At 38.1% G+C, this 14,846-nt stretch overlaps 1 protein-coding gene across 2 annotated transcripts in view; it reads left to right on the forward strand.

Annotated features, from left to right (window-relative positions):
- Positions 1-14,846, forward strand: part of LOC148423159 (diacylglycerol kinase beta-like) — a 103,300-nt gene that overhangs the window by 53,796 nt on the left and 34,658 nt on the right. For both annotated transcript variants that reach the window (XM_088415652.1, XM_088415653.1), the window contains 2 exons: positions 8,938-9,002; positions 13,992-14,082. In XM_088415652.1, coding sequence (XP_088271778.1) covers positions 8,938-9,002; positions 13,992-14,082 — 156 coding nt within the window. The remainder of the gene's footprint in view (positions 1-8,937; positions 9,003-13,991; positions 14,083-14,846) is intronic.

Below are 14,846 nucleotides of genomic sequence, written 5' to 3' on the forward strand. Positions count from 1 at the left end.
GTAAAGCCAGTCTCTCCGCCCCACAATGCAAGCAGTGCATATTTGGTGTGAGTTGTAAATCCTGCAATGTTGTTAGTTATTACGTTGAGAAAAAAAAATCTGTTTCAAACCATCAAAAAGTCCTCCAAATTTGATTTATGTGGCCAAACTTGATTCAACAAAAAGGTGGAGGCAATTAGGTTTGAGTTGAACTCAGCTTTCACATAACTGTGGTTGGTCACAGTTGCTTTGTGATTTAACAAGGGGTAGGTGGGGTAGGGAAAATGCTTTTTTATAGTGGGTCAAATTGGTTTATCCTCTTCCATTTCAAGTTGTCATTTTTACACGTCCAAAATGATGGTTTTACCCACGAGAAGTGGAAGTTATTTTTGAGTCAATGACTAAACAGCTTCAACTTAAATGGCCTATAACATGATAGTTTATGTTTTACACAGTGTAATACGTGCATTTAATTTACATTTGGCACATAACTTTTATGGTACCCATATTTCCAATCAGGAATAAAATGCCTCATTAGCAGAGACCGTGTGGCTGTCTTGCCCCCTTAATGACGTAGCTCAATGGCGGCGGGCCACATAATATGCATCCATCCATCATCTTGGCGGATAAATTATTTACTACTGATGCTAATTGTCCAGCTGTGTTCTCCCAAACACACATTCTGGCCACTTCAGCATTTCTACAGTAAAACGGTGTACCTAATAAATTAAACACTGTTGTTTACTTGGTGCAAAATCGCTCCTCCTCCCTCTAAGCTCCGGAACCAAAACGAAATGTTTATTTTCTCCAACACAAGTAGTGCGGGAGGTGTAGGGGAGTTGCGAATTGTTCCTATCGTGCTCACTTCAAGCGCACTTGTGCGCACTGCAAGCCGTTTTCATCTGCACAAGTGGCACCAGTGTGAGAGCGCAGGATACGTAAAAAAATGCTTAGAAATGCATCAATGAAGGAAAATAGGGCTTTAGGAGTGTCTAGGGTGAGAAATCAACATTGAAACATGTTTAAAAGTTACAAAAAGATGACTTTTAATGTCGGTTCCTTTAAGTTTTCTTTTCTACAATTACAACTCATTTTTTTACAATCATTTTTCCATGTACAGGTTACAATTTCGACAATCTTTTTTTTAGCTGCAAAAATATCAAATCATTTTTTAACGTCGACATACTTATTACATTTCCTTGATATGAATTCAAATTGTAATTATACAACTCGTAGAGAGAGAGAGAGAGAGAGAGAGAGAGAGAGAGAGCATATTTCTTTCTTGCAAACTCGTCAGAAATCATCATTGCTAACACTTGAAGTTGAACCTTAAGCAACATGCATGAGTTATTGGGGTGATGTGCACTTTGTGTGTATGTGTGTGCACATACTTACACTTGAGGTCAGAAGAGCATGTGCTGTAAAATGATCTTCCTGTTGGGTGTTTGGCAGGGGGCTTCTTGCCATTTCCGAATGTTTACCACAGCACTTTGTCTGATCGCTTGCCAACATGGTTTCGACTTTGCTGCACCTTTTACGACACGTACATGAGCACGTAATTTAAGTTCTCCATGCAAAAACATCCTAAAGTTTTACTCAGAGTGGTTGACAGGCAGGACATGAAGGCTACGGCAAAACCAAGATGTGCTAATCAACTTAGTAGTTAGAATTAAGAGCTAATCAACCCACAAATCAAATATTTTAAAAGCAGCTAGATTACATTTAGCAGTTAGTCGAACGGGTAGTGAATTAACTCTGGCTGCCTGATTGACTAAATACGTTAGCTAGCAGCTAAACATCCAACTGTGTGGATAACAGCAATCTACTGTAAGTAGCATGTTCTCCCATCTGAAAAGTCGTCCCTACATGTTTTTTTGACCTACAAGAATTCTGCCATTAATGTAAGTGTGCCACTTACGTACCTTCATCAAATGTTGGCAGGATGGCAGTGACCTTAAAATCAGAGCGACCATTATATTTCACACGTCTTTGTTGGTTGCACACATATTTCCAGATTATGCGTGGTCCCTGTGTCGAGACTCTGGATGAGAGCAAAAACTGTAGCAATTATCTTCTTTTTTTTTTTTTTGCCTTTATTTTCTTCCCTATTTACAAATCACGCTTGCAGCCAGTTAAAACAGGGAAAAGGTGACTCAACCAAAAAGCATAGAAAATCTTGAAGTGATTAAGTTCGACCACATATATCTGATTATACAAACGGTGGATAAAGAACCTCGATCTACATACAAACAAAATCAAGGTCACCTGCAGACACACGGTACATCAGTGTCACCCACACTATTCATCATCATTGAAGGAATGCAATGGTAGGAAACCCAGGACACCACTGCCAGAGATATGTATAAAAGGGTCTGGAGTTTGCTGACACTTACCTGGAGGAGCCAAAATCGTTTTGGGAGATGTTCCTGTGGAATGATGAGTTCAAAGTGGACTGTTTTAGTAAAACACATCTCTGTTCTGCTCACTAAGGATGAAATGAAATCAAGCAAAGGAATATGGTCCCTATATGGTTAAACATGTAGGATGCTTATTAATTATTTTGAGGTTGCTTTGCTGCCTCTGGTACTAGATGCCTTAACTGTGTGCAGGACATCATGAAATCAGTAGAGTCAACAATAATATTGGAGTGCAATGTAGGGTTCAGTATCAGAAAGATGGGTCTCCATACGATGTCATGGGCCTTGACGGAAGGACAATGACCCAGTGCAAACTTAAAAAAAAAAAAACAGCTTAAAACAATGTGTTGGACGTCTGAAGTGGCCAGCAATGAGTCCAGATTTAAACCCCATAGAACACATCTGGTATGATTTCCGTACGACAGCTGGGAAGAGGCACCTTTCAAATCTGAGAGTACTACAGCAGTTGCTAAAAAATCACTGGGCCAAAATTCTGAGTGGCTAGCTCCCCCGACAAATAAACTAAATTGACCCTAGATAGCAGCTAATGGTCCAACCAATTAACTAAATCATTTGATAGCGACTATCTCTGTCCTATAAAACTAAAATTTTAAATTGGTACTTTATCGCGGATTGAAAATAATTTCCTCATGGTTGGTTTGGTATTTCTCTAGACAGACTTCAGCAACAACAAAATTACCATATGAAGTGGGTTGTGGGGCCACGTGTATGACCTGAGTGCTCTTGAGCAGAGTTCTTCTGGTCTTGAAGTCGTCAGGTGTCTCTCAGCATGGTTATTCATTACCGTCCATTATTCATAACCTGGCGTGGACTTGGCAGCTGCTGACTTCCTGTCACTGATACTTCCTCTGACCTTCAGCGAATGCCAGCAATACTCCAATGCATGCACGCGCGTACACAAGCATGCAGACACTCATATCCACTTGCACATACAGTGATTTGTTTTTTGCGGATATGTCTGCACGCTACCTCAGCAAAGATTCTCATGGAACGTTTTACATATTTTGGGATTGCCATGTATAACTTGTTAGTTGTGTTTATCACCTAAAACCTAAAATGGGATCCAAAATGGGTCTTTTAGGTTACATTTTTAAATGAACCTAGAATTGATATTTAAACAGTCCTCTTCATCAAGCTGTTTACATTTGGTATGATACCAAGAAGATGGCTAATTTGAATCAGGTGCCTTCATGACAGATGCATCGAAAACATGCACTATTGCGGCGCTCAAAGACTGGAGTTTGAGACCTAAGACCTTTACCGCCTCGTCATCAAAAACTAAAATCTGCGCTCCACGCATGCGGGAAGGAGGAGTGCTTGAGAGAGAGAGAGTCTACTGTCAATTGTCTGTCAATTTTTTAATAACACACCCTGGAGTGTGAATTTAGCTATACAGTAGTTTATAATGTATTTTGTACATTATGTTGTGACGTGATGGCCTTGTGAAAAGATGGATTCCCTCTGAATACTCACTGAAGCCCCAGGTCTGAAACATACTACTGATACCGAACCTATGAGAACATGTTGAAAGCTTGAATTTGGGGCAAAAACCCATGAAATACTAAAAAGAGGTGGAGCAAGACTCTGGAAGTATCCACTAAGATTTAAAATGTGTAAGAATGTCATCAGTAGGTTGGAAGAGATACAGAGAGAGACTGGAGGAAGCCACAGAAAGGCTTAGATGTGTGGATGACTTGGATCATTTTCGTTGATTGAACAGCTTTTGTCAATTTTGTCCTTCAGAAGGGTGGCACCTTGTACAAAAGTACTCAACAATTTTATACATGTTTAAAAGTTTAAAGAAAGTCAAAGGACCTGTATTATGGATATTCAACTTTTTGGAGCGTTTAACCATGTTACATTGTTGATTTATAGCCTTTAAGTAGATGTTGCACTTCATAGTTAGAAACCTCTGTACCAAAAAACTCATTTTTGGTAAAACATTAAATCGTCAATGTGTCAAAGGTAAGATTTTATTATTTAATATGCATTTATTTTACCGTGGAAAGTTTACTTGCTTAATCAGAAAATTTGACCAGTAAACTTTATGTAAGTGGTCCCTCTACCGTAAAAGTTCAACACAATTTACTAAATGAACAAAACTCTTTTGATTTTGGTCTGGAATGGAAGATGGAATGCAAAAAATGCTTGTCTGTTTAACTGTATTAGTTACAGCAAGTCAGGGCTAATATATTGAACCAACTGATTCAAATAATAACCAAGGGTCAGACATTTGATGCCGTGCCGTGCTGCAACTCTACGTTTCTAATATCGTTTGGGTGAGGATCCAGCATGTCCAGATGTTAACTCGATTCTGTCAATGCATTCGTGCCACATTTATCCTATTTAAGTGTTTTTGGGATGTTTTGTTTCCAGCTGGCGCCCAGTGTGACGCTAGTGTTGCTAATTTCAAGCATGCTAGCTCACATGAAGATGTTTTTGTCTCCAACAATTTCTGTTTGTTTGTACCTTTTGCAAACACATGTAACACATTCTGTTTCAACAACATTAAAAAAAAGATTTCAATGAGACTAATAATAAATTGTAATATTAAATCAATTTAGGACCGAAAAAGTTGTTGCCAACAGCAACTGGAGGCATTGTTGAAAGTCTGTACTCACTTGCAAAGTGTTTTTTGACATTTCTTTACGATTGACACTTTTTTGGCAATGTTAAGCTAAGGTAGGTCTTGCATTTGGTATCTGGGTCTTCAGTGGGACATACCCAACTTAAAATGACTCCTTGTACCACTACCAGAGGTGGGTAGACTGGACAAAATTTGTACTCAAGAGTAAGCTACTGTTATCAATGGGTTAAATGAATAGGCTGTGATCGTAGTACACATTCTGAAAATACACGGTTGCTCAAATTATTTGGACATAAATCATCTCATTGTCATTGCACCTGATAGCTTCCATCCGTCCATTTTCTACATCAGGTTTCCTCACTAGGTTTCCTGGTGAGCTGGAGCTTCCCTCAGCTGCTAGCTTTTCCTTGATATATCCTGGCCTTTGAACTATACTAGGGTTATTTTAAAGTCCTGTCATATCACAAAATGTTATCTGGAATGTTAATACATAGGCGAGTGGATTGTAGCTCAAAGCAGTGGAGTAAATGTGGCAATTACTACACATATCTGATCACTACTATTATGCTGCAATCACATTGATTCTGAGATTTTAGGTTGTAAATGTAAGTGGATGCTTCTAATATTGTGGAGGTCGTCAGAGATGGCCTTGTTGGCCATGAAGGCAAACCACTTATTTCAGGAATGGATCATTGCCACATTACACCCAGTGTGGGACTTGCTAATCTCATGCCCGTTAACTAGGTTGAACATGTTTTTGGCCATAAGGTCATGTGGTTTGTCCTTTACAGTTACACTTCCTGTTTCCACAACTTTAGAATCAAAACAATGATGACTTGAGGCAATAGCAAATAGTTTCAAATTTTCTGATGTGACAGTCTGTCTTGTTTTGGAAAGCTTCGCACGGTAACGGACCCAACTGATTTAGAAAAACCGTGCTTGCATGCACACCCCGAGGTCTTTTTATGCCTCTTCCCCAATCCCCTAATCCTGCCATGTTTTCCACATTTGTGCCTCTTTGTTGTCATTGCAATCACCTTGCTGTGTCTCGCGACACGAGACACTGCAAAAAAGCTCCACATTTGTCATGGTTCCTCTCAGTCCATCAGATTGCCTGTGATGTCCCGTCGCTCGGCGGGTTTCAAGTTCTCAGCCAATTAAAGTGGCGCTGGCGCTTCTATTTTGAGACATGAAATTTGCTGATGCCGTCAGATCGGCACATCAGTCTCCGTCAAGCCGTTGCTCGAGGTGGCATCTCGCTGCAATTGGATAAAATTCATAAGGTTTTGATCACAAGAGAAACATAACACTTAAAGCATAAGCTTTGTACTACTTTATAAATTCTCTAGATAACATGGGGAAAAATCATATCCAAATTTGAAAAACCGATGAATTAGTTTTCTTCATTGTCCAAACCAGTAAAATATTTTCTATTGATAATCAAGGTTAATAAATATTGTTTTTTTTCATTTGTTTCTTTTAATTCTTTATTTGCCAGTCTAGAAATTTACCATTCTGTGCAGCCAGAATACAATCTAAAAAGTAGCAGATGATGTCATAATATACAAGCGTGGGAACACAAACGCTTTGGATAACCCAGATTTTATATGGTTTCCAATTTTGAATGTTTTACTTCACATATTGCATAGAGGCTACTGCTGCCGTTGTTGCTGTTCTTTTACCACAATAATGGGACTCTGCACAAGATCAACCTGCTGTCCAATTAAAGCATATCACTTTGATACACAGCACACACTCATGAGCAAATCTCTTCATATGATACACACCACACGCTGTCAAAGAATCATGGGCCATAGCTTCCTCTTCTGACTAATAGAGGTTGTCAGGTTACTAAATGTTCTCAAAATGTTACCGACAAAGGGATGAGAAGGGATTACATAAAAGTTACTGTATAAGGTTTGATAATTTAAGATTTAAGTAAATAAATATACTGCAGTAGTTCTACGTCCAGAAGCACCCGTGACAAGTGCAATTTAAGTTATCTCGTCTGTCTGGCATGCACCATGACTCTCTGCAATACAAGCCCCCTCCCACCCCCCAAATATAAATACATAAATAAAAATCTGCGATCCACTGAGGGCGCAGTAGGTGAGGTGCAAAGTCGCCTTACATTTAAAAAAATATATTAAACTGGTTGAATTGATTGCTTTATCGAAGAGTCATGAATACTTTCACAATTTAATATCAAATAAAATCAACATAAACATATATTGTTTTTTATTAATAACCTAAAGTTCTGTCCTTCCCGGATGATTGAATGGCTTCTGTCTAGGTCAGTGGTTCTTAACCTTGTTGGAGGCACTGAACCCCACCAGTTTCATATGCTCATTCACCGAACCCTTCTTTAGTAAAACATCAAATATGATTTTTTTAGACTGAGGGGTGGACCTCTGCGGCGGAGGCTCCACCGTACCCCTGAGACCGACTAACCAAACCCCTAGGGTTCGATCGAACCCAGGTTAAGAATCGCTGGTCTAGGTAGAAAAACAGGAAACAGCAAATGAGTGTAACTCTTCTTTAATTTGGTTGTATCAGTAGTACAGCTCTCACTCATTTATATTGTAAAACTGTAAAGAAAAGAAAATATACCAAACATATTTGCATATGCTAACATTTACCAAAAGCAAATACCTAGCACAAACGAGCTAAACACATACAAGCCAACGCTATATAACATCCAAAGATCTAGCATGTTATCTAAAGTCACAAGTTGGACCAACATATTAGCATAAATAACAACATTCCAACAAAGAAAAAGCAACTCACAGACACACGTGGGCCAACTCTCACAAAGAGAGGGAACAACACATGTGCACCGACAGCAACGGCTCCAAACTGAAGCCACACCGTCTTTTCCCTTCACAAAATAGACAAAATGCACCGCAAACCCCACGTTGAGAACCACTGATTTATATGATACTAACAATACAGTATATGCAGTTGAACAATGTGAAATCAGGCAAAGTGAAGATAACTTCAAATATGTATCTTGTACTCTATATTGGGGTGCCCAAATCATTTTGCCTCCATCTCTTTTAACAGTAGGGGGTGTAAGCATGTTATAGGACAAGATCGTTTTTTTTTTTTTTTCTTTTGAAGTGTTATGAGATGTATGGGACAATGCGCTGCCTATCAAACCACGCAGTAAAAGCCAAATATTGTTGGGAAGCCAACCAATGTTTCAAAATAAACTGTACTATTGGTACTAGTAAGGTATTTTACAAACGGCCTTGGTATGTTTTAAGTTCCTTCTGGAAGCATAGGCACGACAAAGCTCAACTAACTTGATAGTCTTTGGCTACCAGAGTGAGCAGGCTCAGACTTATACAACACAGCGTTTTTCTGGGTATCATGTTCACACCTGATGTTCTGAAATGAAATCCAATCTGTCAGTTCAAGGCGCAACAGAATTACGTGACAGATGACGTTTTTTTTTTTTTTTTTTTTCCCCAGATGATGTTCTTTTTATTTTGATTGTTGAGGTGTGTGTGCTGAGGTGATTTTTATTTTTTTTTTTTTTGGGGGGGGGTGTCATCTGGGCAACCAACAAAAGCTAGGTGGTCGATTGGACCGCCAGCGACAGACACAATGAGCACTCCTGCTGTACATTTATGTAATTTGTTGTGCCTCTAAAGTATTATTTGCTGATAAATATTATATTGCTTTGGGAGAAAACTTTTACAAACCCTCTGAAGATTGTAGAAAAAGAATCCAATTGAGTAAAAAAATAATAGAATAACATAAAGGTTATTGAGTTTAAAGAAAACATATTGTGTAATCTTTGGTACCAAGTCAAAATTATTGTTTTAAATAAAAAGATTAAATGAAAGAAATTTTTGAAAGTCAGAATCATGTTGAAACCATACAGAAAATGTTCAAACAACAATTGGTTTTATGTTCTTTCCCTCACAGGATGCCTCCATCGCCCATCGCTTTCATTTGATGAGGGAGAAGCACCCGGAGAAGTTCAACAGCAGGTGAAGAGATGAACATTTGAAGTATTTTACTGTGTAGTTTTGTATTTATTGTATGGGCAGCAGCTGACCTCACACTTTTAATTCCAAATGTGAGCCGATCAACATAAATCAAAAGCTGGCAGCTGGATCTGTATTTTGATCTTCGACACACCATACACATCACTTTACACAATTGAATGTGATTCAATAGGAATTGTAAGATTTCGTTTTAAAGTGAATTTTGACAGACATGATATATTCCAGTCATAGTTTTGAAGTCCAAGTGTTGGCTCATCACATTCTTTACAAAGCTCCAAAGCTTGGCCTGTTGGCTCCTCCCTGCTGACAAGGCAGTTAAGTACTGTATAAAAGCTTGTTCCGCCATCCCAGTGGGAATAGGGCCTGTTTGCATAATAGCATGAATTCAGCCGTCTCCAACTACTTCGACTCGGAAGTGCAAGAATGAGAGTATTATTGAAACATCTTGTTTACTCTTTGAATGTGAATAATTGAAGCCCGAATATTTTAATAATAATAATCATTGCCGTCCTGTATTGAGGTACCCCAGTTCTTCGATGCAGCATTCATATCATGCACTCAGGCAAGGATTACAGGATAACTCTTCGTAATAAAATCGAATACATCAGTTTTGTGCTTGTTTTAGCTGTTGACACAATGATCTTATTCTTATTTTTTTAGTGAGATGTTTTTATGGCGTGCGGCTAAGGTTGGACTTGCCATCTAGCATACGAGGCAGGTGCCTTGTGGCCTAGCATATTTTGGACTGACGCGGTGCTATTTAGATAATATTTTCCTCAATTTTATGGTGAGACCAACCCACAACTTAGAGGTTTTTAACTGCTAAATGATTAAAACAGATTGGAAATGTGTAATTTTAAGCATTCAGTAACAGTAATGAGCCTAAAAATTCAAATAGTAGTAGTTTTGTGTGTTTTTAGCGTTTAACTGAAGAGTGTTTGTTTAGTTTCTTCATTGCTGATCATTCTAATGCGGAAATTGATAAATCCATGTCTTTTTAGGTTGCAAAAGAATGGAGGCATTTTGGGCCATGAAATTATAAACATTTGAAATGATGTCTGTAAATTGCAGGACTTTTTTCTTTAGAAGTTGACATCGTTGGTGAGTAAATGTCTAATCCCAATTGAAAATTAAAAAGGACAATTAAAAATGCCGTTACAATCTTATGTGTATGATTACAACACAACTACTGCATCTAGCATAGTCTAAATTCATACACAATTCCTAACTCAACTTTGCTTGTGGAAAATAAATAGTAATTGGTCTGCTTGCTCAGTGTGTTTTTTTACCGCTGACATTGGGGACCTCTGGCTTGTGTGCATAAGTTTGTTTTTTTTTTCTTTTAAATATAACCTAGGACAAATCAATCCAAAGCTTTCAAAATCCCAGAGAAAAAGCTTTCCCATACCCGAGAATAGTAATAAAGGATGTAATCTTGCAGTGTAATGCTAATAAACTATTTGATAGACAGGCGAGCTCCTTATGACCGCTGTCGCATTGAGGCCCCAGCAAGAGTGCTAAAGTGACACTTAAGCGACACGCTAATCAACACTATTTACAGTAAGCCAACACTGAAGGCTATTGTTCGGCTGTGAATGATCCTCCGCAGAGCTACAGACAGCTGATTGACAGCGACAACTGTTTCATTGTGGGGATGATTTGGCACTTTGCGTCCCATTCGGCGTTTGACTTGAAAAGATGTTGTTGTTGTTTTTTTTTTAATCTCCGCGGGTGACAAGATGATCGATCGCCTTTGACCCAGTGAGGAGGCCCATAGCTGGCTGCCTTTTTTTGTGCTATTTTCCACTCACATACACTCCAACTTGTGTCTTTTCATTCAAGTCTCTCTCTCTCTCTTTCTCTCCTTCTCTCTCTCTTGCAAACACACACACACACACCAACCGCCCCCAACCTTCAGCATCACCTTGCCATCCAAGGGCCTGTTAGAACTGAGACTGCGTGTTATGTGAGCCCAGGTGCCAGGGACTTTTCACACAAGCTAACTAGGCTGACAAATTAAGCGTTCACATGAAGGGAATGACATCAGCTTGACGTGAGTGAAACTGGGAGTAGAAGCAGCTTGGTCTATAATGGCTTGCTTTGGAAGCAAAGAGTTGATGGTTAGAAATGTAGCTGCGGATAAAAAAATAAAATAAAAAGAAATAGCTATTGAAATTTCTCTGACTAGGTGTGTCACACTGTCACCCCCCCCAAAAAAAAAAAATTGTCAGTTTGCATAATTAAAATTTTAATCAAAGTGATAAGCCTAACAACCATTTGTTTAAAGGTTTTTAGGCATTAAAAATCTACATCATCATGATCCTTTTTTTAATTCGGGGAAAATAACAAGTATTGAGTGCTTTGACAGACGAAAATGTTGCATGCGCACAGTTAAATGCACTGCTGGTGCCGAGTTGCATCACAATGCAGATGTCCTGAAAGCTGGAATATGTCAGGACTTATTTCGCAAGTGCTACAAGTGTTAAGTGAATATTGATGACGTGTCTTCAATCACCATGCACATGATTGGCAGATGAATTGACTTTTTTGCTAACTAGGAAGATACAGGCATGAAAATAACTCACTTTTTGGCAAAAACCACACATACCAACAAACATTTTATTGTGATGCAAGCAAATTGCTTTCGCTCATTCTATCTATCTATCTATCTATCTATCTATCTATCTATCTATCTATCTATCTATCTATCTATCTATCTATCTATCTATCTATCTATCTATCCATCTATCTATCCATCCATCCATCCATCCATCCATCCATCCATCCATCCATCCATCCATCTATCTATCGCCCATCCACACGCCTGTCTGTCCGTCCGTTCATCCATCCATCAGCATTGTCACTTGTGCAAACCTCCATTGCATAATTTAGCTCATTTTCAGATCATTGGTTTTTATAACGGCAAATCAATTTAATTAATTTGATGGACATTAGAGTATGAAGAGTGTAACAGATCAGTTTACAGAAACTGCCTTAAAAGTGTACATACAAAATGTATTCATGTTCAGTAAAATCCTGAAAAGTCAGTAAATCAGCATTTTGACGATGTTTTATGGAGTGTGTGTAATGTACTTGTGTAATGTAAGTGTGGTTTTAGACAGTAGTAGAACATCCAACCATATTCACTTGGAATTGAAAATAAAATAACATTAAAAAGTACACCATTTTAAAAAAAAATATAGCCTTCTACAGAATATTGTGGCAATGAGGTGGTACCAAACATGCCTTCATGTTAAGTAGTGTTAAAAATTGATGAGATGTACAGTATGTCACTTGGCGAGCAATGGAGGGCGAGATGTTTCAGACTCAGGCGGGGGAATCATAAGCATCGGAATGACGTGGATTCCTAAACTCACGCAGTGACACGTATGCTACAGTTATATGAGCTACGATTGCTAGGCCATCATTAGTTTAGTGGTTCACATAGCTGTAGTTTCCTTCCTGGTCATTTTTAGAATAGTGGTTCACTGTTGGTTACGACGTGGTCATTGATAGTTTAGTAATGCACAAACGTGTTGCTTCCCCCGCTCTTCAGTATTGTATGGCTCACAATTCCTCCATTTCTAAGTCGTTTTCTCACCCTCTAGAATTCTAACAAACAACCAGGTCAGTCACATGCTTCCATACCTCTAAGTATGTCACCTGGACTCTCATTTTCAGTCATTTTAGCGGTTGTGTGATGTTCTTACAACATCTCCGGTCTTGATTGGTTCCTGATTTTGAATGAAGGTTTGCATTGTGGAATATGTCGTGGTGTCTGCTAACTATCAAAGTGGACGGAGACAGGGATTTATTCCACTGAACACATATAAATCAGTTTGAGTTGGGTCAACGACACATTTGCTGTACTGACAAGTTCATTGATATTTTAACATGAGAAGAAAGTCATTGCATCACTTCATCTCTGAGTCGTACCGTATCGAATTCGGTAAGAATCTGAGTGATTCACATAAAATTGTTTCACTTCAAAATGAAATTTTTAACACCCCTGTACTCTATATCAATGGTTCTCAAAATGGGGTCCGTGGACCTCCGGGGGTCCGAGGCCTGACTGCAGATTTTATTTTAAATTGTGAATGTATTAATGACTCTTCAATAAAGTAATCAATTCAATCAAGTTTAATACAGTATACTTTCAAAAATGTATTCATTTGGAAATTTGCAATCCATACAATCATCATCAAAGAGCTTGATTATTTAGTTAGTAAATATCTGGCAGCAACCTGTTTTGGGGAAATTGATCCATTTTGTTACGAGGAAGTGTGCAATGTGATTTTTTTATTTTGTATACTTCAGTATGGCTGAAAAGTAATAAATGTACTTGTTGTTAAATCTAATATGTTCCTGAATAAAAAACATGCTTTCCAAAAAGGGGTCCCTGACTCCAAAAAGTTTGAGAACGCCTGCTCTATATAGGTATTGTATCATCCGTTATTGGGGAGACGCACACTGCTACCACTTAGATTAAAAATATTCATGTTTTGTTCCAATTCATATAAAAACGGATGACAGCACACCCATCAGGACATGTCTGTTTGCAGAGTGCTTTTGGGCAGTGCTACTATGACTGGCCTGTTGGCTGCTTTGACTGACGGATGATATCTGCCCAGATTTATAATGTCCACCGGCAGTGTTTCACAACATGCTTCGCCTGAGGCAATGTTGTATCTGCAGTACCCTTGTGAATACGGTCACTGAGGACATTGTATTGGAAGTTTTTGATGAAACAAATGACAAAACGTTTGGATTCATGCAGCGTTTAAGGTTTGGTTGGGGAATTTTGCCCGCTGGGTCACATTACCCTGAGCTGTCCTGAGATTCTGTTGACATGGTTCATAGCAGCGGACAACTTCAATATGTCAACAACAAAATGTGACCTCATGTGTTGTCAGGCCTGCAGTTTTTCCTTCAATGTGTCCTTGATTGAAAATGTTTTATTTTGCTGGTTAGAATGAAGAATAAGCTGTGGTACTTTGAGTTCGGCACTACAGAGACCATTTCAGCAACCTGCAAGAAACTCAATGAGTGCATTGAGGTTGAGGTGAGTCAATGCTGTAAGTGAGGAGAAGTAAAGTAGGAATGAGAAGTAAAGTAGGACATCCATTTATTTTCACAGAAAAACTTTCAAAGCTTAACCTCTTACCAAATGCAACAAGAATAATAATATGGAAGGTGCAACGCACATTTTGTCTTTGTAAAGATAATAATGCCAATGCAGAGGTATTCATGAAGCAATATATTGATTATTGTGCTTGTTGTTTGCAGTGTAATACATACTTTACCTTTACATACTTTAAGGCTTACTGTGTTGGATAACTGGTAGCTTAAAGAAAATCATAACTACCAAGTTTATTATATACAAAAAAAACTACATAAAGGCCACAAAAAATGTTCTGCAGCAATAAGTTGTCATATGAAAAACTGCAATTAATCATTACAAAAAAGCTGTCGTGGTTAAACTTTAGTTCACATTTTAGGAATCTGTTAAAAATTTGTTTCCACGAAATGTTTTCAATTTTTCTCAAAGAACCACATGTTGGTGTGACAATTCTTTCTTTTTTCATAGAACTATCTCATAGAAATATAATCTATTCATGTAAGAGATTTTTCATGAAGTTTTTTCAAGAAATTAACAAAATTAAAGAAATTAAAAAACAGAATTATTGAGAAGTTATATTTTTTCCCCAAAAAACATTGTATTGAATTTGAATTTTTTGAAACCAGGAAAGTGTTTGTTTTTAATATGTGACTTTTCCTACACAATTTACAAAGTTCATTCGCAGAGTAGTAGAATGTAATTTTCAG

The sequence above is a fragment of the Hippichthys cyanospilos genome, chromosome 5 (assembly GCF_059441005.1).
Source record: "Hippichthys cyanospilos isolate Australia breed blue-spotted pipefish chromosome 5, RoL_Hcya_1.0, whole genome shotgun sequence".
Taxonomy (NCBI): Eukaryota; Metazoa; Chordata; class Actinopteri; order Syngnathiformes; family Syngnathidae; genus Hippichthys; species Hippichthys cyanospilos.